The sequence below is a fragment of the Eulemur rufifrons genome, chromosome 24 (genome assembly GCF_041146395.1).
Source record: "Eulemur rufifrons isolate Redbay chromosome 24, OSU_ERuf_1, whole genome shotgun sequence".
Taxonomy (NCBI): domain Eukaryota; kingdom Metazoa; phylum Chordata; class Mammalia; order Primates; family Lemuridae; genus Eulemur; species Eulemur rufifrons.
In genome coordinates, this window is record NC_091006.1 from 12,519,631 (window position 1) to 12,546,708 (window position 27,078).

At 52.9% G+C, this 27,078-nt stretch overlaps 2 protein-coding genes across 2 annotated transcripts; one reads left to right on the plus strand and one right to left on the minus strand.

Moving 5' to 3' along the window:
• Positions 1-8,654: 8,654 nt before the first annotated feature.
• On the minus strand, positions 8,655-15,401 carry NTN5 (netrin 5). The gene is made up of 6 exons (XM_069457575.1): positions 14,751-15,401; positions 11,619-11,807; positions 11,291-11,440; positions 10,938-10,991; positions 10,657-10,737; positions 8,655-9,312 (listed from the first exon to the last, which is right to left on the minus strand). Exons 1-6 carry the CDS (start codon positions 15,379-15,381, stop codon positions 8,948-8,950), a joined length of 1,470 nt encoding a protein of 489 aa, XP_069313676.1. The 5' UTR covers positions 15,382-15,401; the 3' UTR covers positions 8,655-8,947.
• Positions 15,402-15,782: 381 nt separating this feature from the next.
• Positions 15,783-23,767, plus strand: LOC138374200 (galactoside alpha-(1,2)-fucosyltransferase 2-like). The gene is made up of 3 exons (XM_069456914.1): positions 15,783-15,865; positions 17,574-17,818; positions 22,704-23,767. Exons 1-3 carry the CDS (start codon positions 15,783-15,785, stop codon positions 23,765-23,767), a joined length of 1,392 nt encoding a protein of 463 aa, XP_069313015.1.
• Positions 23,768-27,078: the final 3,311 nt, after the last annotated feature.

Genomic DNA, 27,078 nt, shown 5'->3' on the forward strand with positions numbered 1-27,078 from the left:
AGGGGGCCCGGGAGGATGGAGGCGAGAGAGCTGGAGGTGAGGACCCACATCTGCGGAGGCTGGGAAGGGAAGGGAAGACTGAGATAGATGCTGAGAGACATGGCGGAGGGAGATGGCAGGTTAGAGATGCGAGAGCAAGATGCCAGGCAGGAGGGGGCGGGGCGCGGGGGAGAGAATGAATGAATGATACAGGTAAAGACAGAGATACAGAGACACACAGACAGACATAGAGACACATACTTAGAAGCAAAGAGACTCAGAGAGAGAGAGCAGAGAGAGACCTACCAATCCGAAGGAGGCAGGGGGAAAAAGAGATCCAAAGACAGAAACACCAAATATTAAAGAGAGACAGACAGATATAGAAAGAGACACACATACAGCAATACAGGCAGAGAGAAATAGAGAGATAGGGAGGGACAGAAGCTCACACAGAGCTAGAGACAGAGAGACCTGGGGACAGGCACACACATACACATCTATAAATAGAGACATTCATGCAGAGAAAGAGACTTCAACAGAGAGGAACAGATGGACAGAGATAAAGAGATCCAGACAGAGGGAGAGAGGCCCAGAAGCAAACCCACCAGCATGGTGGGAGAGACTGGAAAGGAATCGGAAAGACAGAGGCATTGGGGATAGCGAGTTTGAACGGACATTTAAAGACTAGGGAAGGGAAAATGCAGAGACGTCCAGGGAGAGTCAAAAATGGAGAGAGCCACAGAGAAAGCACACAAGAAAGAAAGGTATGTATTAATTATCTGATGCTGCACAACGGATTAGTCTAAAACCCAGTGGCTTAAAACGAAAAATCAACGTTTATTGTCTCCCAGTGTCTGAGGGTTAGGAATTTGGGAGTGGCTTCATTGGGTGGCTCTGATCTCTCATGAGAGTGCATTTAAGCTGTCGGGGCAGGGCTGCAGTCATCTGAAGCCTTTTAAGACTCAATCTCCAGAAGTCATATATCTTTTATTCAGAGTCACCAAGTCTAGCCTGCACTCAAAAGGAGAGACATCAGGCTCCCTTTCATGAAAGGAGGAGTAAGAGAGAATTTGGAGACTTATTTTAAAACCAGATGGGGAGAGGAAGAGAGAGAGACAGACCCTTAAAGACCCGGGAAGCTTAGAGGTCACTGAGACACTGCTTCAGAAACACAGAAATATGTGGAGGGAGACACTTGGAGAGACAGAAGGAGCTATGGAGACAGGGAAAGAGACAAAATACTGACAACAACAGCAGTAATAATAATAGCTACAGTAATAAAGCACTTCCTACATACCAGGCAAGGTTCTGAGTACTTTCTATGTACTTGTTCACGTCATCTTCCCAGCTGCCCTGTGATGTAGACGTTGTTATTATCCCATTTTACAGATGAGGAAACCAAGTCTCAGAGGGCATAAGTGACTTGCCCAGAGTATACAGTTGAGGAATGGTGGAAGGATGTGGGGGGTGTGTGTGTAAATGCACAACAGAGAGAAACAGAGAAAACAAGATAGAGACATATGTGCTGAGAAGTGGGGAAACTGGCAGGAAAAGACAAGCAGAAAAACCCAGCTCTGATAAAAACATAAATCAGTAAAATGGCAGCCGCCCTGGACAGAGAGTTTCCTGGTATGGGGGCTGGCCTCACACTATGTAGGCTTAATTTCAACCCTCAAAGCTGCCCCATGAGGTGGGGGTTAGTATCAGCCACATTCTACAAATAGAAGACTGAGTCTCAGCGAGGAAAGTGACTCACCCAAAACATAGTGGGTTTAATGGTGAGTCTCCCCCCAAAAAGATAATGTCCACTAGACCCGTGAATGAGACCTTATCTGGCAAAAGGATCTTCACCGCTGTAGTTAAGGATCTTGACATAAGATCATCCTGCAATATCTGGGTGGACTCTAAGTCCAATGACAAGTGTCCTTATAAAAGGAAGCCGTAGGGAGATTGGAGACAGGAGAAGGCCGTGTGAAGACAGGCAGAGACTGGAGTGATGCGGCCACAAGCCAAGGAATGCCGGGAGCCACAGAAGCTGGAAGAGGCATAAAACAGAGGCTTCCCTAGAGTCTCAGGAGGGAGTATGGCTCTACCGACACCTTGAATTTGAACTTCTGGCCTCTAGGACTGTGAGACAATAAATTTCAGTTGTTATAAGCGACCACATTTGTGGTAGCTCTTTATGGCAGCTAACCCAGGGGTGGGGAGAAATAATGAGAAAGACATGGAACTGGTCGGAGGCAGAGACAATGAAGGAACTACAGATATGCAGAGGGAGAGACAGGCCGACTGACACTGCAGGAAGAGCAGGCTCTGCCTAACATGTAGGGCTCTCCTCCTCCAAGAAGCCCTCCCTCACCACCCAGGCTGGGTCAGTGCCTGCGGTGGACATTCACAATGCCCTGTGCTACCTCCTTTATAGCATAGAGCTCATTAGAAAGGGACTGTGTCCTTGTGTGTCCTCCCTTGAGTGCCCAAGTCTGACCCATCTCTGGTCCCCACCCTCACTGCACATGGGGCCTGGCATACGGGGTTCCTCAACAGAGAAAATGGGCATGACTGAATGAAACCATACCCCTGATGTCTCTCCCTAGAGAGTCTGCCTGCTCCTATGTGTCTGGGAGACACTTGGATTTTCTGCAATGCCCCTGGAGGACCTCACCTCCTCCAGGAAGTCTTCCCTGAACTCTCAGCCTTGGTCAGGTGCCTCTTTTAAGCTCCCATAGTGCCCTGTGCTGCCTCCATTGTTACATATCACACCAAACATGATTGTACCCAGATCTCTGTCCCACCCCCTTCCCCACCTCAGACAGGGCAAATCCCAGATCTGACTCAGGCTTCAGTGCCGGCACTTTTCTGGGAGACCTCAAGAGAATATGTTAAATGAATGAAAACGTGAGTGAGTGAAGTAAAAATATAGGGACTGTGGCATTCAGAGATGGGTGAGAAAAGAATTTTTTTGCATGAGGTTTAAGATGAAGGCTTCCTGGTATAGGTGACATTTAACTTCCTGACTCTCTTTTTGTCCCCATAATCCTAATCTGAGCTCAGAACTCATCTTCTCCCACCCGGGTCCTCCGCACAGCCTCCTTCCCAGCATCTCCCCTCTTGTCTCCCTCCCTCTGCAGTCTATCCACCACAGATCCCAAAGGGTTCTTTTTCTACCCAGAGTTGACCTTGCCTCTCCCATGGCTCCCCAAGACCTCTGGACAAAGTCCCCACTCCTCAGCCTTTCTTGTCGTGACCAAATTCTTCCTCTGTCCTTCAAAACCCACCTATGAGAGAAGATTCCTGATTTCTAGGCTGGGTTCAGGGCCTTCTCTGGGCTCACCCAGTGAACTGAGCCAACTCGATGGCGATGATTGCCCATGTCGGCCTGTTTTAACACTGTTTGCCTCTTGCACAATGCTGACCCTACACCTCCCCTGCTCACAGACCTGCCATGGTCCCCCAGTGCCCCTGGGAAAAAAATCCCAGGTCCTCAGCCTGGCCTTAGAGACCCCACAAACCCTGGCCAACCCTAATCCCCACACCAGGCCCTTCAGTCTCTGAGCCTTTTCCCAAACTATTCCCACTAACTGGGGCTCCCTCTCCCCCTTCTCTGCTGGGCAAATTCCTGCTCAAACTCCTGTACACTTCAGGAGTCCTTTCCTCTAGGAAGCCTTTTGACAATGACAAGAGGTGGGCAGGGGCCTCTTCTGAGCTCTGGAGGCCACCTGTGCTGCCTCCATTATAGTGCACAGACAGACTGGGCCCAGTGCCCAGAGGGGGAGGGACCGGCCAGGCCGGAGGTGGGTCCCAGATGTGGATTTCACGCCTATTCGTCTCGGGCGCTGGGAACAAAGTTTGGGTCATAAGGAACATATGGGACTCACTCTGCACCACACTTTCATCTCCTACCTCCCCAGCCCTGGAGTGGGAGGCGGCGGGGCCAGGACTTTCCAGGCTTGGGTGGTTCCCACAGCCCCTCTCACCCTCCTCACCCCTCCTTCCCTGCCCTCAACTCCCACTGCCTCCCAGAGCCCAGCAAAATCCTCCACCTTCTGGGTTCTCTTCTCCGGGGGGAGGTGTGGCCTCTGGGTGTTTGAATAATAACAAACTCTACTGGCCCTTAGTCTGTGTTAGGCACTGTTCTAAACCCATTGCATAGATTAACTCACTTAATCCTCAAAACACACACTGTGGATTATTGTCTATTATTATAATATCATCACCCCCCATTTTACAGGTGGGAAAACTGAGGTACAGGGAATAACAGTGCTGGGATTGTTTTTTTGTTTTGTAGAGATGAGGGTCTTGCTATGTTGACCAGGTTGGTCTCGAACTCCTGGGCTCAAGCGATTCTCCTGCCTCAGCCTCCCAAGTAGCTGGGATTATAGATACGCGCCACCGTGCGGGGCAGTGCTGGTGAAGGAGCTCTCTGAAGCAGCACCATCCGACAGAACTTTCTGTGAGGGTGGAAATATTCTATATCTGTGCAGTCCAATATCCTAGCCACCAGCCACTTGAAATGTGGCTAATGCAACCAAGGAGCTGAATTTTTAATTGTAATGAATTTAAATTTAAATAGCCCAAAGTGGCTTGTGGCTACTGTATTGGACAGTGCTGCTCTAGAAAACTCAGTTTCAATGACAGCTACTTAGCGTGTGACTGTTGCTAAGTCTTCTTGTGTCTCTGAGCTCAGTGTCTTAATTGAAAAGATGTTTAATCCAAACACCCCTAGTTTGAATGTTCACCCCCACCTCAAGGGGAAGTCTCCCTGAACGCCTCGCCTCAATTTCTTCATTTGTATAACAGGGGTAACGATAGGACCTGCTAGTTAGTCAACCAATATTTATTGAGCACCTATTATGTCCTAGGGGCTGGGGTTACAGCAACCAACAAGCAGACACAAATCTGAGACTAGGGCAGCAAGAGGTGGGATGGAATTTTATGGCCAGACATCACTTCCTTCCACTCTCAGCCTCTTTTCCAAGAAATGTCAAAAGGCTGCTCTGCCTAGCACCTCATGATGTCAGAGGATCCTCTGGGCTCTGATTGGTTGAGGGCCTGCTGTAATGCAGGGTCTACTAATTTCCCCAAATATCCTTTCTCTTCTCTTTCCTTGATATCAAAATACCCTAGTTAGCTGGGTCCAAGACAGCCCAGTATTAAAGGCTGCAGTCCCACCCTTTCCTACAGCTGGGTGTGAACATGTGAGTAAATTCTGGCCAATGAGTTGAGAATAGACGGATGGTGTGTTAGCTCTTGGAAAACATTCTTATAAGTCAGCTGTGTGGGCCTGCTGACCTTTCCTCTTTGCCTTCCTCCATCCTGCTGCATGAATACAGATGCAATAGCTGGAGCAGTAGCTGCCATTTTGGACCATGAGGACAAGGACTGTTCTAAGGATGGTGGAGAAGAAAGTTGTAAGGTTCCTGGTGCCTGAACGATCTCCAGACTTACTTCCTTTCTTTCTTTTCTTTTCTTTCTTTCTTTCTTTTTCTTTCTTCCTTTCTTTCCTTCTTTCTTCTCCTCCTCCTCCTTCTTATTACTATTATTTGTAGTTTTGTGGACAAAAAGTTATTATTATTTTAGAGACAGAGTCTCACTCTGTTGCTCAGGCTGAAGTGTAGTTGCACAATCATAACTCATGGTAACCTTGAACTCCTGGCCTTAAGCGATCCTCCCACTTCAGCTTCCCAAAGTGCTGGGATTGCAGGCATGAGCCAATGCATCTGGCCTCCAAACTTCTTTTATACAAGAGAGAAATAAACTTTTATCTTGTTTAAACTACTGTTATTTAGGCAATATTGTGAATCCCAATAATACAGATGACATGAGATACCACTTCCTTAAGTTGGGCTGCAAGTTAGACCGTTCATCGCTTTATTCTTTCAATAAATATTTATGGAGCATCTATTATGAGTCTGTCTCCTTTTTAGATGCAGGGGATACGTCATGAGTTAAACAAAATCCCTACTACCATGGTGTTCATGTTCTAGTGGAACAAAAAATAGTAAACAAATAGACACATATTTAATATATCAGGTGGCAATAAGAATAAAAATAAAGTAGGATAAAAGATTTGAGAAGGATTGGAGGGGGGTGCTATTTAGCTAGGGTAGTCAGGGAAGTTCTCTCTGATGTTGTGAAATTTGAGCAGAGCCCCATGATGGAAAATTCTAGTAGTGACCCATATCCAGTGGTGGAAGGCAAAATAATGGTGCCCAAAGATGTCCAGACTCATCCCCAGATCTGGTGAATATGTCACCTTACATGGCAGGGGGTACTTTGCAGATGTGATTAAGGTTAAGGACCTTGAGATGGACAGATACTATTCTGGATTGTCTAGGTGGCCTCCGTCTAATTACGTGAATCCTCAAAAGCAGAAAACTTGTCCCAGCTGTGGTCAGAAAGAGATGAGAGGGCAGAAGAGGCAGAGAAACTTTAAGTGTGAAAGGGACTCAACCTTTCATTGCTGGCTTTGAAGATGGAGGGAGGGGCCATGAGCCAAGGAATGTGGGTAGCTTCTAGAACCTGGGAATGGAAAGGAAACAGATTCTCTCCTAGAGGCTCCAGATGGAATGCAGCCTTGTTTACATTTGATTTTAGCCCAGTGAAACCCATGTGGGGCTTTTGATGTGTAGAACTGTAAGATGAGAAATTTATGTTGTTATAGCTGCTGAGTTTATGGTAATTTGTTATGGCAGCAATAGGAAACGAATATGCCAATTCTTCTCTCTTTCTGAGCATGAGGGAATTCCACTTCCCCTGCCTTCATGCAGTTGAGTGGAACCATGTGAGTAATCCTCATGAATGAGCTGTATGTGGAAGGGCCAGGAGTCATTCCTGGGCCAAAGATTTTATTGCTTGCATGGGACCAACCATTGAGTGCTTTCGCTCTTTCCCTGCCTCAGTGATCCCTGGGTTGTGGTTGGTGCTACAAGACAGTGAATGTCTCTCAGCGTGGGTCTTTGAGTTACTCTGTGGAAAACCATCCCTTGCCAGCTTGCACGGGACATGTACATGAACAAGAAATAAACTTTCATTGTGTCAAGCCAACAGAGCCAGCCTAACCTGTCTAATGGGAAGCCTCAATGACTTATGGAAACCAGCTTACTGTTAAATGAGGAAGTGTGTCCCGGGAAGAGAGAAGAGCAAGTGCAAAGACCCTGGGGCAGTATGCTCGTTTTTTTAAGGAAGAGGGAGGCCAGGATGGCTGCAGTGGCATGCATGAGGAAGAGTTGTAGGAAGTGTAGTCAGTGATGTGGGGGGAGGTAGATCATGTAGGGCCTTTTAGGGCAGGGCAAGGAGTTTGGGATTTTATTCTGAGAGAGATGGAAGCCAGTCCAGAGTTTTGAGTATAGTAGTAACATGATCTGCCTAAGGTTTTAAAGTGACTATCCTGGCTTCTGTGTGAAGAAGACTCTAAGGGAGTAGTGGCGACACCAGTATGGAGACAATTGTAATGATCCAGATAAGCAGCGGTGGCGGCTTAGACCAAGTTGGTAGCAATGGAGTTGGTAAAAATGGTTGAATTATGGACACATTTTGTAGGAGTGGATGGGATTTGCTGATGGATTGGACATGAAGGTGGAGTAAGAGAAAGGCGAATGCCCAGTGGAATTGCCTTCAAGAGAGCATGAAAAGAGCAAAGACAAGGAATACAGTTTTGCTCGAACAGGAAACTCTTCTTAAAAAATCCCTTAAAGACTCCTGCTTCAGGGATGTCCCCACCTTGGGCTCAGCTGGAGGCTAAAGGGAAGTTCCCCCATACATTAATATAAGATTTTATTGGTGGCTTGGGAGTCAAATGCTCCCCCTGCCCGCGTGTGATGTCCTTCCTTTTTCAGTCTCATAGGGAGCAAACCCAGAATGTTTGCTGGAGGACACCTTTCTCTCTGCCTAGTATCCCATGACATCATAGCCCACGCTGATTCCCCATTGGCTGAGAGCCTCGGTTTTCTCTCAGGGAAGGAAAGGAGTTGCTCTCCAGGTCCAAATGGACCTTAAATAATATCCCTTTCTCTAGGACTCCCTCAAAGTACCCCTTCAGTGACTCTCTTGAAAAGGTCACCCAAATTTGAAATTGTGTTGTTGGTTGTGGGTGCAGGGGCAGAGGTCAGGACGACAAGGCCGGTCCTAGGTCGTGACAACCTTCTGTTCAGTGGTATGTACTAGTTCCTGGCTTTTCAGCCCACCCCTCTGGCCTGTGGGTACCCAACTGTTAGAAATAGAATTCTGCTTAGCACCAAGTGATGTCATACAACTCTGTGGCTCCCAATTGGCTATTCTCTCAGGAATGAGTCTACTTCAACAGGTGAAGCTATCGGAACCCTCTTCACATAATCACTCAAAGTCCCTTTTATTCCTTTCTCAGAGTCCATCCGGAGGCCCATCAGGAACCAAAAGTTCCTACGTCTGGAACTTTCTGGAAATCTGGAACTGCTGTCCCTTCCTTCATTAAATTTCCCGCCTTCACCAGCCACGCCCCTCCCACTGGCATTTGGCCTATCATCAGGCAACACAAATATGACTAGCACCCAGTGTCGTCACAGGGCCGCTCTCATTGGATTGGCCACTTTGTCAGGGAGCTCCAGTCACGACTTCGCTCCACATATTTATTTACTTAAGGCCTTCTTCGTTTGCCCCTACAGACTCTCCCAGCATTGATTAAGGGGCTGTAACTGAAATTCCTCAAAATTTGAGACTTTATTTCGGGGAATAGATTTCAGGCGGGGAATAGGCCACAGGCCAAATGAAGCACTGCTGGATGAAAAGTCTAGCTTGCAATTTGCCGCCTCCTGCTAAGTCTCTCACGCCGGCGCGGTGCTGGCGCATGCACAGTGACGTAAGGGGCTCCGCGACGTCTGATTGGCTCTCCACCGACGCTCCACCTCTCCACCGACGCTCCGTCGAGGTGGAAGGCTTCGCTCACCGTCGCTTCCAAGGTCCTTGGTTGGGTTCAAGGCGTTCCAGCTCCGGTCTAGTGCTCGGTCCTCGAGGTAGATGTCGAAGGCCTCAGGTCGTGACAGCCTCCAGCACGTTCCTCCTGCTGCAGCCTCCGCAACGGCCGGGCCCAGCGCGACCTCCAGGGCAGCGCGAGGCCGTGGCGGTCGAGAACGAGGCGCGCGGGGTCTGGGCTGCCGACAGCGCTGCCCAGCAGCAGGTAGTCGGTGCCTGGCCGCAGGCGCAGGCAGCCACAGGCCAGGTCAGCGCGGGGCACCCAGGCGTTCTGGTCGCCGCGGCGCACGGGCCGTGCCCGCTGCTTGTACACGGCCAGCACGCGCACGGCCAGCTGCCGCCATGCCTGGCCCGCTACCTCAGACGCTAGCACCTGCGCGTGGAGAACTGAGGGGAGGAAAGATGTCAGGCCTCGGCTGGGGGCGGCCTACAGGGTCCCATTGGGGTCAGTTCTGGTGGGGAGGGGCCCAGGACTGGTGGGTGGGCTTCAGGGATCACGTCAATAAGGAGACAGATCTTGAAGTTTTGAGGGTTTGAACCTAAGTCGCGAGGGGTGGGGCCTGCGGGAGGAGACACTGGGTGGAGGATTAGGAGGGTGGGGGTTATGGTTTGTGAGGTGGGGTTCCAGGATTGTGATTGGGAAGGACGAGGGGCTATGCGTTATCCTCTGGAAGAAGGAAGTCCAGACAGGGAGAGGAGCCCAGGAGCCTGGGATTTGTTGGGTGGGGCTTTGGGGGTCATTTTAGGAGCAAAAGATACAGGAATTATGGTAAGGGTATGGGGGTGGGGGTATAAAGGGACCCTACGGTAGGTGGGGGCAGGAACAAGGCAGAAAAGTCAGGTCCGGGGTCTCTAATACAGCAGGGTCAGAAGGTATCTAGTGGAATCCTTGGGAAAGAGAGGTATTTTGGGGGGAGGCGCTCTGGGATGAATTTGGGGGGCCAGAAAGTAGAGGTTGGTCCCTGGAACCTGAGGGTTGAGGTTATACTAGCAGTGATTCAGAAAAATGTACTTTTCTGAGGACGTGAGGTCAGACAGTGTTGGGGGCTGGGCTCTAGCTAGAAAGCTGGGTCTGCAGGGCAGGTCTGCAGGGCAGAAGATCCTGGTGGGATGAAAAGTCTCCACCTTCCAAGGCCCAGGACACTAGTGGCCAGATGACCATCCTGAGAGAGGAAGAGTTTGGGGACCTGTACATTGAGGGAAGTAGCCGGGGCTGGTCTAGATTTGTGGGCTGGGCTGAATATCTGAGTGTTTGAGAGACTTGAATTATCTGAGGTTGTAGGCCCCAGGGTCATTGGGCAGGTGTGGACTGACAGATTAGGAAATTGTGGAGTGAGTCTTTGTGGGGAATGGGGCTAAGGCTCAGATAATCTGGGACCATGAAGGGAGGCAGAAAGGATCCAAGATAGGCAGGACAGGGCAAGGGCCCCTTCCATTCAACCAGTTCCTCTTTCTCCTTCCATCCCTCAGAGACGTCAGGCTGAAGGAGACAGTGAAACTCTACAAGCCCAAGATGTAGCAGAAGAGGAGATACAGGAAGGTAATGAATGCCTCCTCCCCACTGCACCCTCCCCCATTTGTCCTCTGTCCCATCAGTTCCTAGATCAGGAAGTACCCTTTAGAATCCAACACCCTTTCCCATTTAAGATGAAAAAATTGAAGGCCAGAGACGTGGAGGCAGTCATCACATCATCTGTGCCTCCTCCAGCTGTTTTTCTCCCCAGCACTCACCGTAGTCCTGCTGGCAGTACCTCCGAAGGCTCATGTGTACCCTGGTGTCCGAGATATTGCAGTAGTTTTGACACTGAGGGTCTGGGGAGGGTCAGGCTGTCTGCAGTGGTCTCCTGAGGCCTGGACCACAGCGTACTGCCCCACCCATCCCTGCATTCCAGGTTGATGGGGTGCCTAAACCCTTGGGACTGGGCTCAGGGGGTGACCCTTGCATCCCATTCAGTGTGACTGATGACCCAGTCAGCCCATCCCCGATCCCTCCTGCTGCCAGCCTGTCTTACCAGAGCTGTAAGCACCACGGGTAGTAGCAAGGGTGGTTGTTGCCTCTGGAATTCCTGTGAGACCAAAGAAGAAATTTAACCTCTCAGCCATCCCCACCCCTCCCCCAGGAATCCAGACATCCAGACTGTAAGTGTTAAATTCCTTAAGATCCAAGAGTGCAAGCATCCCTTGCCACCTCCTCCCAGGACCCAGGTGTCCAGGCCCCCAGCCCCCTTCTGCCCGAGACTGAGGAGTCTGGAGTTTCAGTCCCTGTCTTCCAAAGGACCCAGAGTCCAGCCCTCACCACCCTTGCCCCCTGGGATGTGTCCTTTCCCCCCACTCAGGACTTGTGGCCCTGCCCCTCAGGACTCACGCTGGCAGGGCATACTGGGGGAGCGGCTCTGCTGGTAGCCAGGACCACAGCGGTTGCATGTCAGGCCTGTGACCCCTAACTTGCAGGAGCACTGCCCACTGGTTTGGTTGCAGTTGCCTCCTGTTGCCCCAACGGGGTGGCACTGGCAGGCTGCATGAGGAGAGGAGCTGGGGGAATAGGGTATCTGGGTCCCTGGTGCTCCCTCCCAATTCTGCAGCCACCTCCCCCATCAGACCTGGGAGTCCAGGCCCCCAACTCCTCTTCCCTCAAACCCAGGAGTCTAACCCTGCCTCCTTTTCCCCTAGGCCTGGCTTCAGGCCGTACTCACCCCTGCAGGCCTTGCGGCTGGTGATAGGCTGGCTGGGGTCCCTCCAGAACCCAGGCTGGCAGTAGTGGCAGTGCCGCCCAGCTGTGTGGTGGCGGCACCGCTCACAAACACCCCCGCTACGACCACCTGACAGCCTGAACAACTCAGAGTTGAACCGGCAGCGTCGGGCGTGCTGGTTGCAGGAGCAGGCTAGGAGCAACATGGGCAGGGCACATCAGGGCCAGGCCTTCTGTTCCCCAGTCCCCAGCTTTCTCCCCACTGCCCTGCCCTCATGGAAGGAAATAAAGGGAGAATCCAACACGAAAGAGACTGCCTGGGGCTCCCTGGGTAAGCCTGGGTCCCAGAACATCTTCATTCTCATCTTTAAAATGGATACATTGGACTGGAGCTGGATAAGCCCGATGGGACTCATGAGCCTCCTGAGGGTCTCTCTGAAACTGTGGGTGCCTAGAGAAGAGCAGGGCGTGGGCTCTGGAGCCAGACCCCACATCCACCGTTCTGTGTTCCTTGCACAAGTAACTTCTCCTTTCTGTAGCCCAGTTTGTTTGTCTGTAAAATGGCATGTATTCTGTTTACTTCATGAGGCTTAAATGAGATAGAGCAGATACTAATGTAAAGTGCTCAACCCAGGGCCTAGCACAGAGCTGTCGTGTGCTTCCATGTGCCAGGTGCTTGACATATCTCATCTTCACAGTGGCTCTGTGAGGTTGGTACTCATCACCCCCATTTTACAGATGAGGTAAATTGAGGCACAGGGAGGTGATGTCACGTGCCTAAGGTAATGCAGCTCTTAGCAACCACACACTAGTAATTCTTAGGCAGCTCATATGAGGATTATTTAGCATGTACGTTATTTTCCTGGGAGCATTTATCAGGTTTTCTGACACAGTGGTTCTCAAACCTTACTGCTCATCAGAATTACCAGGGACACATTTTTTGAGAAAACAACACAGATTCCAGGACTTTACGCCAGGGCTTCTGCTGGGCCCAGGGATTTGTATCTCTAGCAAGGATTCCAAAGTGAGATGCTGATGTGGAGGGTTCATGATGTGGGGGGCCACTCTTTGAGGAGACCTGGATTTAAGGGGGTTTGAGAGGCCTGGACTGGCAGGCCCCAGAGAGTGCAGAGAAGTCATGAGGTGGTCAGGGAGCTGAGACAGCTGTGTGTTCTTGGGAAAATGACTCTCCCTCTCTGAGTCTCCGTTTTCTCCCTGTCCAATGGGGCTCTTGATCCTTCTCCCAGGGTTTTTGTGGCCATTAGTGGTGGCAATGCTGTTGAGATCATCAGTGGGTACAGTCAGGCTTTGGCGTCTTCCTGACCCATGGGTCGCCCACCTCCCCTCACTTTCCCTCTGGAAAGCTCAGATGGGGCAGGGGAGATGCAGACCACCATGTCTGGAAAGCCCAGCCGTAGGAGTTCATCTCACCCCACTCTTCATCACAGCGTGGCCAGTCTCCTACCCAGGCTTGGAGGGCAGTGCCCAGCTCAGCCCGGGGGCTTCTGGCGATCCTCAGAAGGACAGCCTGACCAGGCCCCGGATGAAGCCCACCCCTCTCTCCTCGGGCCAGGTGAGTCTTCCGGCCCTCTCTCCCCTGCAAAGGGCAGATCTTCAGATTTGGCTGGTGGGAATGGGCCCACTGAGTGGAGGCCCTGAGTTGTCAGGGGGGACAAAAATCCTGGACAGTGGTGGCCTCCGGGGAAGTCCTGAATGGGGATGAGCGCAGAGTAGGGAGCTAAGGGCGGTGGGATAGTCTGTGAGTTGGTCCATGTGATGTTCTTCACATGTGAGGAAAGACAGGAGCATGGCAAAGGACATGGGAGGCAGAGAGGGAAGGCCAGGGAGCTCGTGTCCGTGCACGCAGGTGTGTCTGTGTCTGTGTCTGTGTCTGTCTTTGTGTCTGTTAGTGGAGCAAAGTTAGCTCCCAGGGTTGGTAACACACTCAGACCCTTTACCCAGGGTCATAGGCTGGAGGTGGGAGGGGTTGGAAGGGACTGACACTGTCTGTCCCTGGGAAGGGGCTGCTGGAGGGAAATGGAAAGGGCCCGGCCTGGAAGCGTGAGTCTGGAAGCGCTCTGGAGGAGAGGCAGTGTTGAGGGGGACCTGCCTGGGGGCGCTTGTCCAGTTGGGTGACCCAGTGGATAGTCATGGCATCTGCGAAGGCCTGGCTCTCCAAGTCCAGTCCTTTGCTGGCAGTGAGACTTAGGGAAAGTGACACTTCCCCTTGGGCCTCACCTTCCTTACCTGGGGAATCGTGACATTGGCAGATGCTCAGGGAGCTCTTCCTTCACGTGAGGTACTGTATCAGGCTTTATTCTAAGGGCTTTATGTACATAAACTCAGTGACTTTTCACTACAGCCTATAAAGGATTTGCTGTTACTATCCCCACTCTACAGGGGAGGAGACCGAGGCATAGAGAGGTTAAGTAACTTGCCTAAGGTCACTCAGCTGGTAAGCAGAGGAGGTGGGATTTGGGCCCAGGTAGTCTAGCTGGCTACTGAGGCTGTGCTCCTGTCTGCTATTTGAGAACACCTGGTGTGACAGCACCTGACAGGAGCTTGGCAGGGACAAGCTGAGATCCCAGAACTCAGCTTTCCAAACTCAGATCCTGGCCCTGCCACACAAACAGCTGCCACGAGTGCTCGTGCAGGGGCTTCCCACCTCTAGCCTCAGTCTCCTTATCTGTAGAATGGGTCTGCTGACAATCCCTGCCTGGCACATAGTAGCTGATTGACAAATATGTGTTTAATGACTGAATACTTTCCCTGTGTGGTTGGCATGAGGAGTCAGGAAACGCCCAGCTGCCCTGCCCTGTTCCCCTACAACTATTCAACCAGCAAGGCCCTGGGCTGGATGCTCAGGAAATGTCATTTACATCATCATCATCATCATCATCATCATCATCAAAGGCCAATGAATGTTGAGGAGAGACTGGAGCCCCTCTGGGCCTGTGTGCAGCTGAGATGCGGGGCAGGCGGGGAGCGGGTGGGAGGCTGTGAGGAGGAGGTGTGGAGGAGACTGGGTCCAAGACAGTGAGGGGAGAAGCAAGGAGCATCCCGCCCCTGTAGGAACAAGGGTCGCAGTGGTGGATGAGGGTGGGGAGAGCAGGGTGGGGAGAGGCCCAGGACTCACGCAGGCAAGGGTGGGGGTGCCGGGGTGTGGCGGGCCGCCATGGCCAGTCGCGATGGGACGGGCGGCAGCTCTCGCAGCCTGGGCCGGTGGTGTGGTGGCGGCAGCGGCAGCGAGGGGGCCGGGCACGGGCGGCGCAGCGGGCCGCATGTCCGTGGCACTGGCAGCGACCTCTCAGCCCAGCTGCTGCTAGCCCTGCTCGGCCTCCGAACTCCACTCGGAGGTGGCTGGCTGCCATACTGGCCTTAGGGCCTGGCGTGGAGTGGAAAGTCACCCTCTCAGGGCCCCCCAAGGCCCCAGGCCAGGCAGATCTGCGCCACAGCAGCTTCCAGGGACCCCCAGCGGCCCAGGCAGCAGACAGGACTAGGGCTGGGGGTCCCGGGGTGCAGAAGCGCAGGCTGACAGATGTCAGGAGGAAAGGGCCACCCAGGGCCAGGGTCAGGCTGCCATTGCAGGTGCCTCCGGGGCTGAGGCCGTTCCCTGGGGAGAGGGTGCAGGCCTGAGGGCAGGAGGCCGCCACACTGGCCAGCTGGGTCACTGGCGGGAGGCAGAAGCGAGGGTGGCCCCCTGGATCGTAGCATGGGTCTGCGGTGGCATGGCTCAGGAGGAGCAAGAGGGCAAAGGTCACGGGCATGGTCACAGCAGGGCAGGCACCTGGAGAGGAGAGGAGGTGTCTGGGCTGGGGACCTCAGCCCCTGATTTCCACCCAGCTCCCTGCTGAATGCCCGCATTCCATCCCAGCCCTGCCCAAGCCCCCTCCCGGCTGCTTCGAAGCGAGGAAAATAGTTCCATCTGGGGAGAATTACTGTTTACATAACCCAAAGGGGAAAGAACGCAAGCAAAATTGAGAATTTTGCCTGAACTAATCCGTAGCTTAACACCCCAGAGTTATCCGTCAGTGTCGAGGGGGCAGAGGTCCCCGGGGAGAGGCAGGGGCTAGGCAAGAGTAGCGGCAGAGGCCCGACAGACGCGCAAACCTAGAGAGGGACCCGGGTGAGACAGGGAACAGGGCTAGTCTGGGCAGGGTACTGAGGGATGGATGGAGACTCAGTGGCAAAGCAGCAGCAGAAGAGACGGAGGCAGAGACAGCGAAGCCAAGAGAGGAGCACAGGCCTAAGGCAAGTGCCAGGTGCAGAGAGGGAACCTCACAGACGGGGGCAAACGCGGGGTAGGCCCGAGCTGGGACAGACAGGGGCCGGGCACCCAGGAAGTGAGGGACCAAGGCTGGCAGATGAGCCCCAGCAGCCAGCCCGGCAGGCCCTGGGGAGGGGAGGGGAGGGGAAGGGCTGGCGGTGCCTGGCAGGGGATCAGAAGCAGAGGCTGAGGCCCCGGCCCACCAGGATCAGAGCGGTGGCCCTTTCCCACGTGGGGCCCTAACCTTGTTCTCCACACCCTGGGCACGGAGGGGGATTATCACCAAACAACCTCCCTGCCACCCACCCACCCCCAGCACTCCACCCTTAACCCTTTCCCACCCGAGTGCAAAGCCCTGAGAGTTGAGCTCAGGAAAAGGGTGGGGGGCCTGGGGGCTGGAAGTCTGGGCCACTCTGGGGCTGGGGAGCAGGATGCAGATCCCTGTGGGGTTGGGAAAGCAGATGCCTGGGTTCCCTTTAGGACTTGGGTGTGGGGACCTCAGGTTGGATTTCTGGCACTTTTGGGTCATCTCAGCCCTCTTCTGCCATTGTAGGCCTCAGGATCTGGGGATTGGAATCTGCACATTCTTCACCCATCCAAGGGTCCCCAGAGCAGATGGGGGAACAGATGTTAGGAGTGGTATGTAACGAAGGAGGAGAGAACAGGAGGGTGGGACAGGGCAGGTACCTGATTCCAGGGTGCCCAAGGGGGCCAGAAGTCCGGACCCCTGGGATGGCAGGAGCTAAGAAGGAGTCGGCTCTGAAATCCCCCCACTTTCCTCTTCCAGGGCTGGCAGCCTCTAGTGCGGAGCTCACTCTGGACTGGGGACTTCGGAGCCTTTCTGGGCCCCCCTGCCCAGGCCCTTGGTTCCGAATCTGCACCCAGGCCTGTGCCTGGGCTGGGAGTCTGTAGGGCACCCTGGGGGTGGGGGACAGATCACGCCCTCCCCCAGCTCGATTTCACAGTCCCTGTGTCCCCACTGCTATTGCCATATGCAGACTGCCTCTCCGGCCTCAGATGAGGGGCATCGGCCTCCTCCCCTCCCAAGGAGCCTGGCGCCATTTTGCGCTCGCTCGTGCGCTGGGTGTTTCCCTGGCCCCTCAGCTCCAGCCTTGTGAAGGACCAAGCCCTCCCATGTCCCCCTTATCTCTTGCTGGGCATTTCAGGGGGTACCACCTTCTGGCCCTTGGCACCTTGGGGAACCAGGCTGTGAGTCCCCTGGTGCTCCTTGGGGATCCAGAAGCCAGTCCCTGCCCATGATGACCCAGATGTCCGAACCCCAGCCACTACCCCCCAGGGATCTGTAGCCCACCCCACCCTTTTAAGGACCAGAGTCTAGCCATGCGCCCAGCAGACCCACGGTTAGGCCGCTCGCCTGGGATCCATCTGGGACCCAGGCTTCCTTTTCCCATCTCTTGGCATGCAGCCCCCTGACCCCCAGCCCTTAGGCCCCTGACGTTGGTCAAACCTGAGCCCAAGAAGAGAGCGTCCTGGTCCTGGTCCCGCAGTCAGTTCCCCGCAGGCTCTTGTTCCCGCAGGAGAGCGGCAGCCGTGGTGGGCTCTCCGGAGGGAGTGGCGAGTGGCTGTGCTCAGGCCCCAGGCTAGTGGGGGTTCTGGGCGGGAGCTCAGAGCCTGCAGAATCCAACACCACTGCCGCCCCCACCCCGCCCCAATCCCCCGCTCTCCCCACAGGGACCCCTGCCAGTCAGGCCACCCGCGATTGTGTGGGACGCCAGAGCTGTCCCCCCCAGCGGTCCTGCAGCCGGACAGCCCCGAACAGACTGGCCTAGGAGGCTCAAGGCAGGTAGGAGGGAACGGCCGCAACGTGTGGGTCCTGGGTCTGGGGTCCCGCTCCACTCCCACCCGAGCCCTGCCCCTGGCTCAGCGCTGCCTTGTGGTGGCCGTGATCCAGGCAGGAGCTGACACTGTGGGTGGCAGTCAGGGCTGCTTGCCCTGAGGTGGGGCTCCTGCCTCTGGCTGTGTGACCCCAGGCCAGCCCCTCCTCCTCCCCTCCTGAACCTTCTGTCAGCGGTGGGTTAACAGGGCGATAAGGTCAGTCGTTTTCAAGCCCTAAAAATTCGTACTCTTAGAGGGATCAGATCAGCCCTGGGGAAACCCAAAAACCTCAGCTGCTTTATAAGATGGTGGGAAGGGCGGGGAGGGCAGCGAGGGAGCTGAGACCACCTCGGGCCTCAGCGGTTCTAGTCGCCAAGGGAGATGTGGGCTCCCCTGGGGAGTAGGGGCAAGAGCTCAAGGGCAGCTCCCCAGCGCCAGCGCCCTGCCTGGCCTCAGTGCTTTCATCGGGAAATTTTCATGCAAATGTTGCTGCCCACTCTGTGCCATATCCGAATGGGTTTGACTAGAAAAATAATGTTTTCTGTCACTTCCTGCTGAGAAAAGCAAGGGCCTCGGGGTGCTGGGGCACGGCCTTTGCTGCTGTGTGGCCCTGAGTGTCCGCAGCACGTACTGTGGCATAGTGTGGCCCAATCCTGACAGGGGTTTGGGGATCCTCTGTCCTGTGCCTGCCCTGGGGGGTGTCGGGCACAGCCAGGGCCATGCGAGATTCTGGTTCCAGGTGACTCTTAGGCACCACGTTGGAGGGGCCCGGAGAGGCCCACCATGGCAGGGACAGGGACTTCGGATTGAAAGAAGGAAGTGATTCCAAAAGCTGTGAGGAGGAGTGAGCCACAAGAAGAAAGGATTAGGGCCTGAGGCACCCCATATCAAAGCGGGGCCTGTCGGATCCTGGGCCAGGCCCTGTGTGAGCCACAGGGTAGAGTACTGTGATAAGATTCACGGCCCTCATCCATTCTGCTGATCCTGCCTGAGCCCCCCTGTGTGCGGACACTGCAGGACACAAACGCCTGCCGGGGCAGGCTCACCTGCTGGAGAGGCAGAGACACAAAACAGCAGCAAATAATCCCGTTCTCTAGAATGTTAGAAGGGGTCAAGTGCTTTGGAGCAAAAGCACGTAGGGAAGTGGGGGGCAGGGGTGTTGCAGATTTAAGTGGGGTGAAGAGGACATTTGGGCTGAGACCTGAAGGAGGCCAGGGCTGCCACACAGGAGGCTAGTTTTGCTGCCGGAGAAAATTCAGGAACAAAGTTTAGGTCTCATTGTATTTTTCTGCCACCCAAGGACAAGAAATCTTTCTTCTTCACTTTAGGTCTTAATTGCTTGAGTGGCCCGAGGATTAGCAACCCTGAGGGTGCCTTGGGGGGAGAGAGGGGGAGGGGATAGAGCAGCAAGAGCAGAAACAAGTCCCCAAGCTGAGGAGGAAACTTTTTTTTTTTTTTTTTTTTGAGAGTTGGGGGAGGTTCCTCAAGTTCTGGAAGTACAGGGAAGGCAGAGCCTGTCTGGGCACAGCTCCGAGGTGGGCTCAGCATGGTACAGGGTGACCCCCAGCTCTGGGCTTCCATTGCCCTTTTATCCCTGCCTCAGTGACCCAGAAATAACGGAGGCCCCATGAGGCAGGGCAGGTCAGATTGCACATGTAACTGGCCAGCGAGTGAGGATTGGTAGTGGACTGCTCTTTCCTGGGACATACTCGAAAGGCCAGGACAGTAACTGACAGCCCAGACTCCCCAGATGTGCTCCCTGGGTTCAAATGCAGACCTCTCTTCTTTCCTAGCTGTGTGACTTAAAACAAGTTTCTTAACCTCTCTGTGCCTTAGTTTCTTCATCTGTTAAATGGGGATTTAAAAAATGTACCTTCCTCATTGGGGGTGGGGTCGTGAGGAATAAATGAGCTAAGCAGTGCCCACACCCCCTTATTGGACACTCTGGGCCAGCCAGCCGTGTTTTGGAACTTTCTGCATTTTGGCACCATTGCTGGATGCGTAGACCTGTACTACATGGCACCCCTGGTGGGGTCTGTGCCGCACCCCCTTATCAAACATGGTATTGTTTTGGCAGCAAAGCATATGGGTGTTCATGCTAAGAGAATTAAAGTCTACAGATAGCCACTTGACCCTTCAGGCCAGGTGTTGTCCCCAGATGAGTTCAGTTCAGGTGGGGGTTTGCCACCCACCTACAGGAAAATGGCCAGGGAGGAATCGTGGCCTGGCGTGCAGCGGCACCATAGACACGCCAGCCTCTAGCCATTAGTTTCCTCGGCTTTCCAGGTGTCCAGGCTGATGGACAGCCACGAGAGGGAGCTCCTGAGACTCCAGGAAATGCAGGTGGCCACCGGACGGCTGCATCAATTTGCAAGGCCCAGAGCAAAACACAAACACGGGGTCCCTTGTTTGGAATTTATGAAGAATTTTAAAGTGGTGACAATAGAGCATTAAACCCAGCGTGAGGCCTGTCTGAGCTTGGGGCTCCATGTGACTGCCCCGTGAAGGCGGACCTGAGTGGCCGGCACCCTTGTCCCGTGCTGGCTTCTCCCGTCCCTGGTCCCTGCCCTCCTCGCCCATCCTGGCCTTGGGACCTGCCTGGGGCTCTGCCTGTGCTGGGGAGTGAGGCTTCTCCTCCACCTGGCAGGACCCTGAGCTGGGTGGGCAGTGTGATCATGACTGGGACAGAGTTTTCATCAGCTAAGTGAAAAGAGGGGTTTGAGTAGATTTAATTTGCAAGCAGTGAAGGAGACATTTCTCCATGCTTTGTCCTCGTGTGATACGAGCCAGTGGACCTCGCTAGGGACCCAGGAGAAACCATTGCAGGAGGGCCCCCGAGCATTCGGATTTCCCAAAAGGGTCTGATTAATCAAGTCAGGAGCCCTGGAATAGAGGAGGACGAGAGTTGAGGTGGCCTGCAGAGCCCCGGCAGGCAGAGCGAGGGATGGGAGGGGGTGAGGTAGAAGCTGGAAAGTTGGGATGGGTACATGGAGTCCAGTGCTTCAGCAAGGACAGGGCCGTGGGGGACGATCACTGATTTGTGGCCATTGGGGTGGCCACAGGGAAACCACAGGACATTGGTCAGAGGAGTGGAGCAGGGGAGAAGAGAAAGCAGATCAGGACATGGTGGAGACTGGTGAGCAAAAATCTTTCTGGGAGTGGGGGTGAGCCCTGGTGGAGAGGCTGAATCAAAAGGAAGTAGCCCCCAAAGAAGGGCCATCTATCCCGTTATGAGGACAGGGGGTGGGGGTGGGGGGTGGGGGTGGGCCAAGGATCACGGAGCCCAGTCAAGCCCAGCAGAGTCAGGCCTGGAACTGGCGTTGACAGTGTGGCTTCACAGTCAGTCCCCTCCGCACACCCCCCATAATCAGAAAGACGGGTGATGGTGAGCAGTGGCGGGGATGTCGAGGAATGGGGACCTTCGTGCACTGCTGCTTGGTGGGAATGGAAAGTGGGGCAGCTGCTTTGGACAAGCCTGGCAGGTCCTGACACGATGAAATGCCGAGGTACCCTGTGGCCAGCAACTCCACTCCCTCGGGAATGCCCGAGAGAATGAAGGCATGTGTCCACACAGAAACGTGTACGTGCGTATCCATAGCAACACCATTCACGATGGGTAACAGACGGAAATCGCCCGAATGTCCATCAGCTGGTGATAAACAGAATGTGGTCTATCCAGACAATGGAGTATTATTCAGCCATAAAAAAGGAATGAAGCTCTGATCCCTGCTACAATGTGGGTGGACCTTGAAAACATCAAACTGGGTGAAAGAAGCCAGACCCAAAAGGCCTCATATTGTGTGATTCCGTTTATAGGAAATATCCAGAATAGGTAAATCCGTGGAGACAGAAAACAGATTAGCTGGGAGTGGGGACTCAAGCTGGGAAGATTGGGGGAAAGATGGCTTAAGGGTACAGGGTTTCTTTTTGGGGTGATGCAAAAGTTAAAAAATTGATAGTGATGGTTGCACAGCTCTGTGAATATATGAAAAGCCATCCAGTTGCATACTGTAAGTGGGTGCATAGCACGGTTTATGAATTATATCTCAATAAATTGGTTAACCGCCCCCCCCCAAAAAAAACGGGCTCATCACAGACCTACATACAAAAGCTAAAACTATACAGCTTGATGTGTTAGTGAAGAGAGATTGTTCCCAGGCATGAAGTGGGAACTGCTGGTCCCTTAAGTCCCGGGCCAGAAACAGGCACAGTGTCACTTTGGACATATTTAATTATTCAAGGCAGTCACAAGCACACCCAGATTCAAGGGAAAGAGTCCAAGAGTCAGTGACCAGCTTGAGTCTGCCTCTCCCACTAATAGCAACAGGAAATGCTCAGCACTTCCCAGTGCAGGTGCTGTGACAACCTCAAAGCTGGCGAGGAGTTAAGTAACAGTCCCCAAGGTTGCCCAGCCAGCAGATCTGGCCTCTGGGTCTGGCCTCCTGGTCTGTGCTTGTAACCTCCCCGTGGCACTCACCTTAATGGGGAGCAAGGAGCCTTGTATCTTTTGTTCTCTGCTCACTTCCTGCCTCTGGAGTGTGCCTGGCATGTAGTAGACTCTCTGGAAGTATTTAGTTTATGACACAGAGCGTTTCCTGTGTGCTAGGCACTGTTCAAAGAACATTACAAAATTATCACATTTAATCCATGCAGCCTCGTGAGGTCATTCTGTTAGGTTGAAGCATAGAAATGGCTGCAAATGTAGGTAAGATATGGTTGAATATTGGCACTTTCAAATGGTTTCACCTAACCATCCCTGCTTAAAGGGTGAGGAAACTAATATTCAGAGAGGTTTAGTCACTTTACTAAAGTCACACAGCACTAGCAAGGGGTGGAGCTGGGACTCAGACCCAGGCGGAAAGATCCCAGGGTCTGTGTTCTTGGGTTGCCACTCTGGTACTCCCCGGGCAGGTTTGGATGCATTGAATGAGTGAGTGAATGAATGAATTTGGGAGGCAGTGAGTGAAGAGGTTCATATTCCCCCAGCCATCTCTCCTGACTATGTCCTTTCTTCCCTCCGTGCAGCCATCAAGGGCTTCTGGGTCACCTGCCCTTCCTTCTCCACCATCTACTTCCTTTTCGTCATCTTCGTAGTGTCTCTCATCTTCCACTGCCACCAGCGCCTGGCTCTAGTGCCCTCCCCCTGGGCACACTCGGCCCACGTGGTCCTGGTCCCCACACACCTTGCCCGGGAAGGGCTGTTCACCATCAACGCCATAGGCCGCCTGGGGAACCAGATGGGCGAGTACGCCACGCTGTACGCCCTGGCCAAGATGAACGGGCGGCCAGCCTTCATCCCGCCCCGGATGCACAGCACCCTGGCCCCCATCTTCAGAATCAGCCTCCCGGTGCTGCACAGCGCTACGGCTAGCAGGATCCCCTGGCAGAACTACCACCTGAACGACTGGATGGAGGAGCAGTACCGCCACATCCCGGGCAAGTACGTGCGCCTCACCGGCTACCCCTGCTCCTGGACCTTCTACCACCACCTGCGCCAGGAGATCCTCCAGGAGTTCACCCTGCACGACCACGTGCGCGAGGAGGCCCAGATGTTCCTCCAGGCCCTGCAGGCCAAATGGGCCTGGCAGGTGACTTTCGTGGGGGTCCACGTGCGCCGGGGGGACTATGTCCGCGTCATGCCGAAGGTGTGGAAGGGAGTGCTAGCCGACCGGGGCTACCTGCGGCAGGCCATGGACTGGTTCCGGGCCCGCTACCACACCCCAGTCTTCGTGGTCACCAGTGATGACATGGCCTGGTGCCGAGAAAGCATCAGTAGCTCCCTTGGGGATGTGATGTTTGCAGGCAATGGCATTCAAGGCTCACCGGCCAAGGACTTTGCACTGCTCATGCAGTGTAACCACAGCATCATCACTGTGGGCACTTTTGGGATCTGGGCTGCATACCTGGCGGGCGGGAACACTGTCTACCTGGCCAACTTCACCCTGCCCGACTCCCCCTTCCACATGGTCTTCAGGCCACAAGCGGCCTTCCTGCCAGAGTGGGTGGGCATCGCCGCTGACCTTGGCCGGGCCCCACAAGATGGCCCCTAGCCCTGTGCACATCCCTGCGTCATCGTCAGAGCTCTCAAAGAAGCAGCATGTGTCAAGGCAGTGCATGGACTCAGGATCCCACATGCAGTTGGAATCCAGGCTTATCCACTTTGTAGCTGAGGGACGTTGGACAAGTGACTTAACCTCTCTGTGCCTTAGTATGCTGATTGAAAAATAAACATACTACAGAACTTACCTCAGCAGGAACTCGTGAGAACTTCATGAATTCATTTAGAGCCAACCCAAGGTAAGCGCTGGTGGCTCACATGTGCGTGGCGTGCTGTTAACATTCAGATTGCGGGCCGGGCGCGGTGGCTCACGCCTGTAATCCTAGCACTCTGGGAGGCCGAGGTGGGCGGATCGTTTGAGCTCAGGAGTTCGAGACCAGCCTGAGCAAGAGTGAGACCCCATCTCTACTAAAAATAGAAAGAAATTATATGCACAGCTAAAAATATATATAGAAAAAATTAGCCGGGCATGGTGGTGCATGCCTGTAGTCCCAGCTACTCGGGAGGCTGAGACAGGAGGATCCCTTGAGCTCAGGAGTTTGAGGTTGCTGTGAGCTAGGCTAACGCCACGGCACTCACTCTAGCCTGGGCAATAGAGTGAGACTCTGTCAAAAAAAAAAAAAAAAAAAACATTCAGATTGCTTTAGGAGGAGATGTGTTTCAGCCTCTCCTTCCTTGCAGCACTGGTAGCATGAAGTCCAAGTATTTTGCACTCACCTCCTGGGAGGGTTTGGTGATGCAGCTGTTCCTGCCCTGAAGTAAAGGGGAACTAGGTTTTTGAAGCAGCTAGGAATTCAGGCTTTGGATTTAGTGGGCCTTATCATGAAAGAATGTGAGGATTAAAAGGATTTGAGAGGCTGCATCTCAGGGTGATGCCCTTGGTTGAGGAAGGTATTACCCTGCAAGGGATGGGGAGAGGGGCTTAGGTGCAGACAGCACCCTGGGGTGTGGGAAGGCCCACTTTGATTGCAGGACTCAACAGCAGGCCTCAGCCTGTGGCAGCAAAGACAGCCAGAGTGCATGTCATGGCAGCAGCAGCCTGACCCCAAGGGGCCATGGAGACTGGATCACAGCCATCTCAGTCAGCAGCCTGTGTGGACAGGGAATGACAAGAGACACCTCACACCCTGCCGCTGCCTAAGCCCCTGGGTAGGACCTGATGGTACCCTGAGAAATCCCAGTGACGCTGGATTAAGTGATTGCAATGCTGGTTTTCCTGTGTTCAGTGTATTTTCAAGTATGGAGATACTAGAATTTTTATTTATTATTTTTAAAAATGTTGAAATTTTTTCATTATTTTTTTATTATTATTATTTTTAGAAACAGGGTCTTGCTCTGTTGCCTAGGCTGGAGTGCAGTGGCATAATCATAGCTCGCTAGACTTGAACCCCTGGGTTCAAGCGATCCTCCCACCTCAAGCCTCCTGAGTAGCTGGGACCACAGGTGCACACCACTGTGTGCGTCCATTCAGTCAGCAGAGGGACTCAAGATTAAATAAAATCTTGGTTCATAATTCCCACATTTTGCCCAAGAGCTTCCAGAGGCAGCATCGATGGCCAGACTTTTATTTTGTCTCATTGTTGCCAGGGTAATATGGCTACTGCCACGGGTCCATTCAGGTCCCCATTGGGACCCTTGGGTCAAAGAGGACTTAGGAGCCTAAAAGGGCTTACAGCCAATTAAATGTTGTAGGCCAGTCAGGACTGGAGGTGGACAGGCACTCAGCAACCCAAAAGCTTCTAGGTAACATAAGAGTAAAACCAAAATGTCAAAGGCAAGGCTACAGAATTAATTTATCTATTAAGTGTTGAGCTACTATATTCTTGGGTTTAGTTGCAGACTTGTAGCAATTTGTTAAATAAAATATAAGCATTGTTAACCATTTTAAGCTAAGGAATTTAAAGACTTTTGTTGTACAGCAATATTTTTACTTTTGTAATTTGTCCTAAAGTGGCCCAATAAATTGCTTATTAAACATCTATTTGTATAAACCCCATAACTGGGAACAGCGGTACCCAGGAAGCTCTAAGTCTATGGGAAGCAGGAAATTCTTTATGTTTGGGATGGATATCCACATGGCCCAAAAAGGCAAAGTCTCTCTTTGAGCGTTTGTTCTGGGGAGCAACCAGCTAGCTCAGTCAGCGGAGCATAAGACTCTTAGCATTTGTTTAGGCTTCTGTGTGCCCAACCTTGATCTGGAGGGTCTAACTCCATCCCTCTAAATCAGCCCTTACAAAGGATGCTTACAGTTTCAGTGGCAGTAAATATTAATAACAGGTTGGGCCCAGCAGGATTCAATAGTTTTAAATCCTGGAAATGTCAGGTAAACTTGCTATTTACTTAGTACTTGTCGGCCAGGCACGGTGGCTCACGCCTGTAATCCTAGCACTCTGGGAGGCCGAGGCGGGTGGATCCTTTGAGCTCAGGAGTTCGAGACCAGCCTGAGCAAGAGTGAGACCCCATCTCTACTAAAAATAGAAAGAAATTATATGGACAACTAAAAATATATATAGAAAAAATTAGCCAGGCATGGTGGCGCATGCCTGTAGTCCCAGCTACTCGGGAGGCTGAGACAGGAGGATCCCTTGAGCTCAGGAGTTTGTGGTTGCTGTGAGCTAGGCTAACGCCACGGCACTCTAGCCTGGGCAACAGAAGGAGACTCTGGGCCGGGCGTGGTGGCTCACGCCTGTAATCCTAGCACTCTGGGAGGCCGAGGTGGGCGGATCGTTTGAGCTCAGGAGTTCGAGACCAGCCTGAGCAAGAGCGAGACCCCATCTCTACTAAAAATAGAAAGAAATTATATGGACAGCTAAAAATATATATAGAAAAAATTAGCCGGGCATGGTGGTGCATGCCTGTAGTCCCAGCTACTCGGGAGGCTGAGACAGGAGGATCGCTTGAGCTCAGGAGTTTGAGGTTGCTGTGAGCTAGGCTAACGCCACGGCACTCACTCTAGCCTGGGCAACAAGTGAGACTCTGTCTCAAAAAAAAAAAAAAAAAAAAAAGGAGACTCTGTCTCAAAAAAAGTTGAGCACACAGGTATTTTTGTGGATAACAAGAGATTTAGCTATTTTCACTAGATCAACAATATCGAATTTGCCTTACTTATCAAAAATCATACAAACAGATCATTTTATCTTTGGCTGGGCTTATAGTTCTATAACCTTTGTGTCAAACCCTGACACCTTAAGAACATAAACATGTCCAGTAAAACCTAGGCAAAAATGTATGCTGACAATTTGAAAGCTTTTTTATTCTTAATTTACCAATGATACTTTTTAACCCAGCTTATTTACCAAAGAT

What these genes read in the sequence shown, in the direction of transcription:
- LOC138374200 (XM_069456914.1), top strand. Translation starts at nt 15,783, where the DNA reads ATGGATGGAGACTCAGTGGCAAAGCAGCAGCAGAAGAGACGGAGGCAG. An exon ending in GAGAGGAGCACAGGCCTAAG is followed by an intron (nt 15,866 to 17,573) that starts GCAAGTGCCAGG and finishes CTCTCCCCACAG; the next exon opens with GGACCCCTGCCAGTCAGGCC. An exon ending in AGCTGACACTGTGGGTGGCA is followed by an intron (nt 17,819 to 22,703) that starts GTCAGGGCTGCT and finishes ATATTCCCCCAG; the next exon opens with CCATCTCTCCTGACTATGTC.
- NTN5 (XM_069457575.1), bottom strand. Translation starts at nt 15,381, where the DNA reads ATGCCCGTGACCTTTGCCCTCTTGCTCCTCCTGAGCCATGCCACCGCA. An exon ending in CAGCCGCAAGGCCTGCAGGG is followed by an intron (nt 11,441 to 11,618) that starts GTGAGTACGGCC and finishes CTCCTCATGCAG; the next exon opens with CCTGCCAGTGCCACCCCGTT. An exon ending in CCGTGGTGCTTACAGCTCTG is followed by an intron (nt 10,738 to 10,937) that starts GTAAGACAGGCT and finishes GACCCTCCCCAG; the next exon opens with ACCCTCAGTGTCAAAACTAC.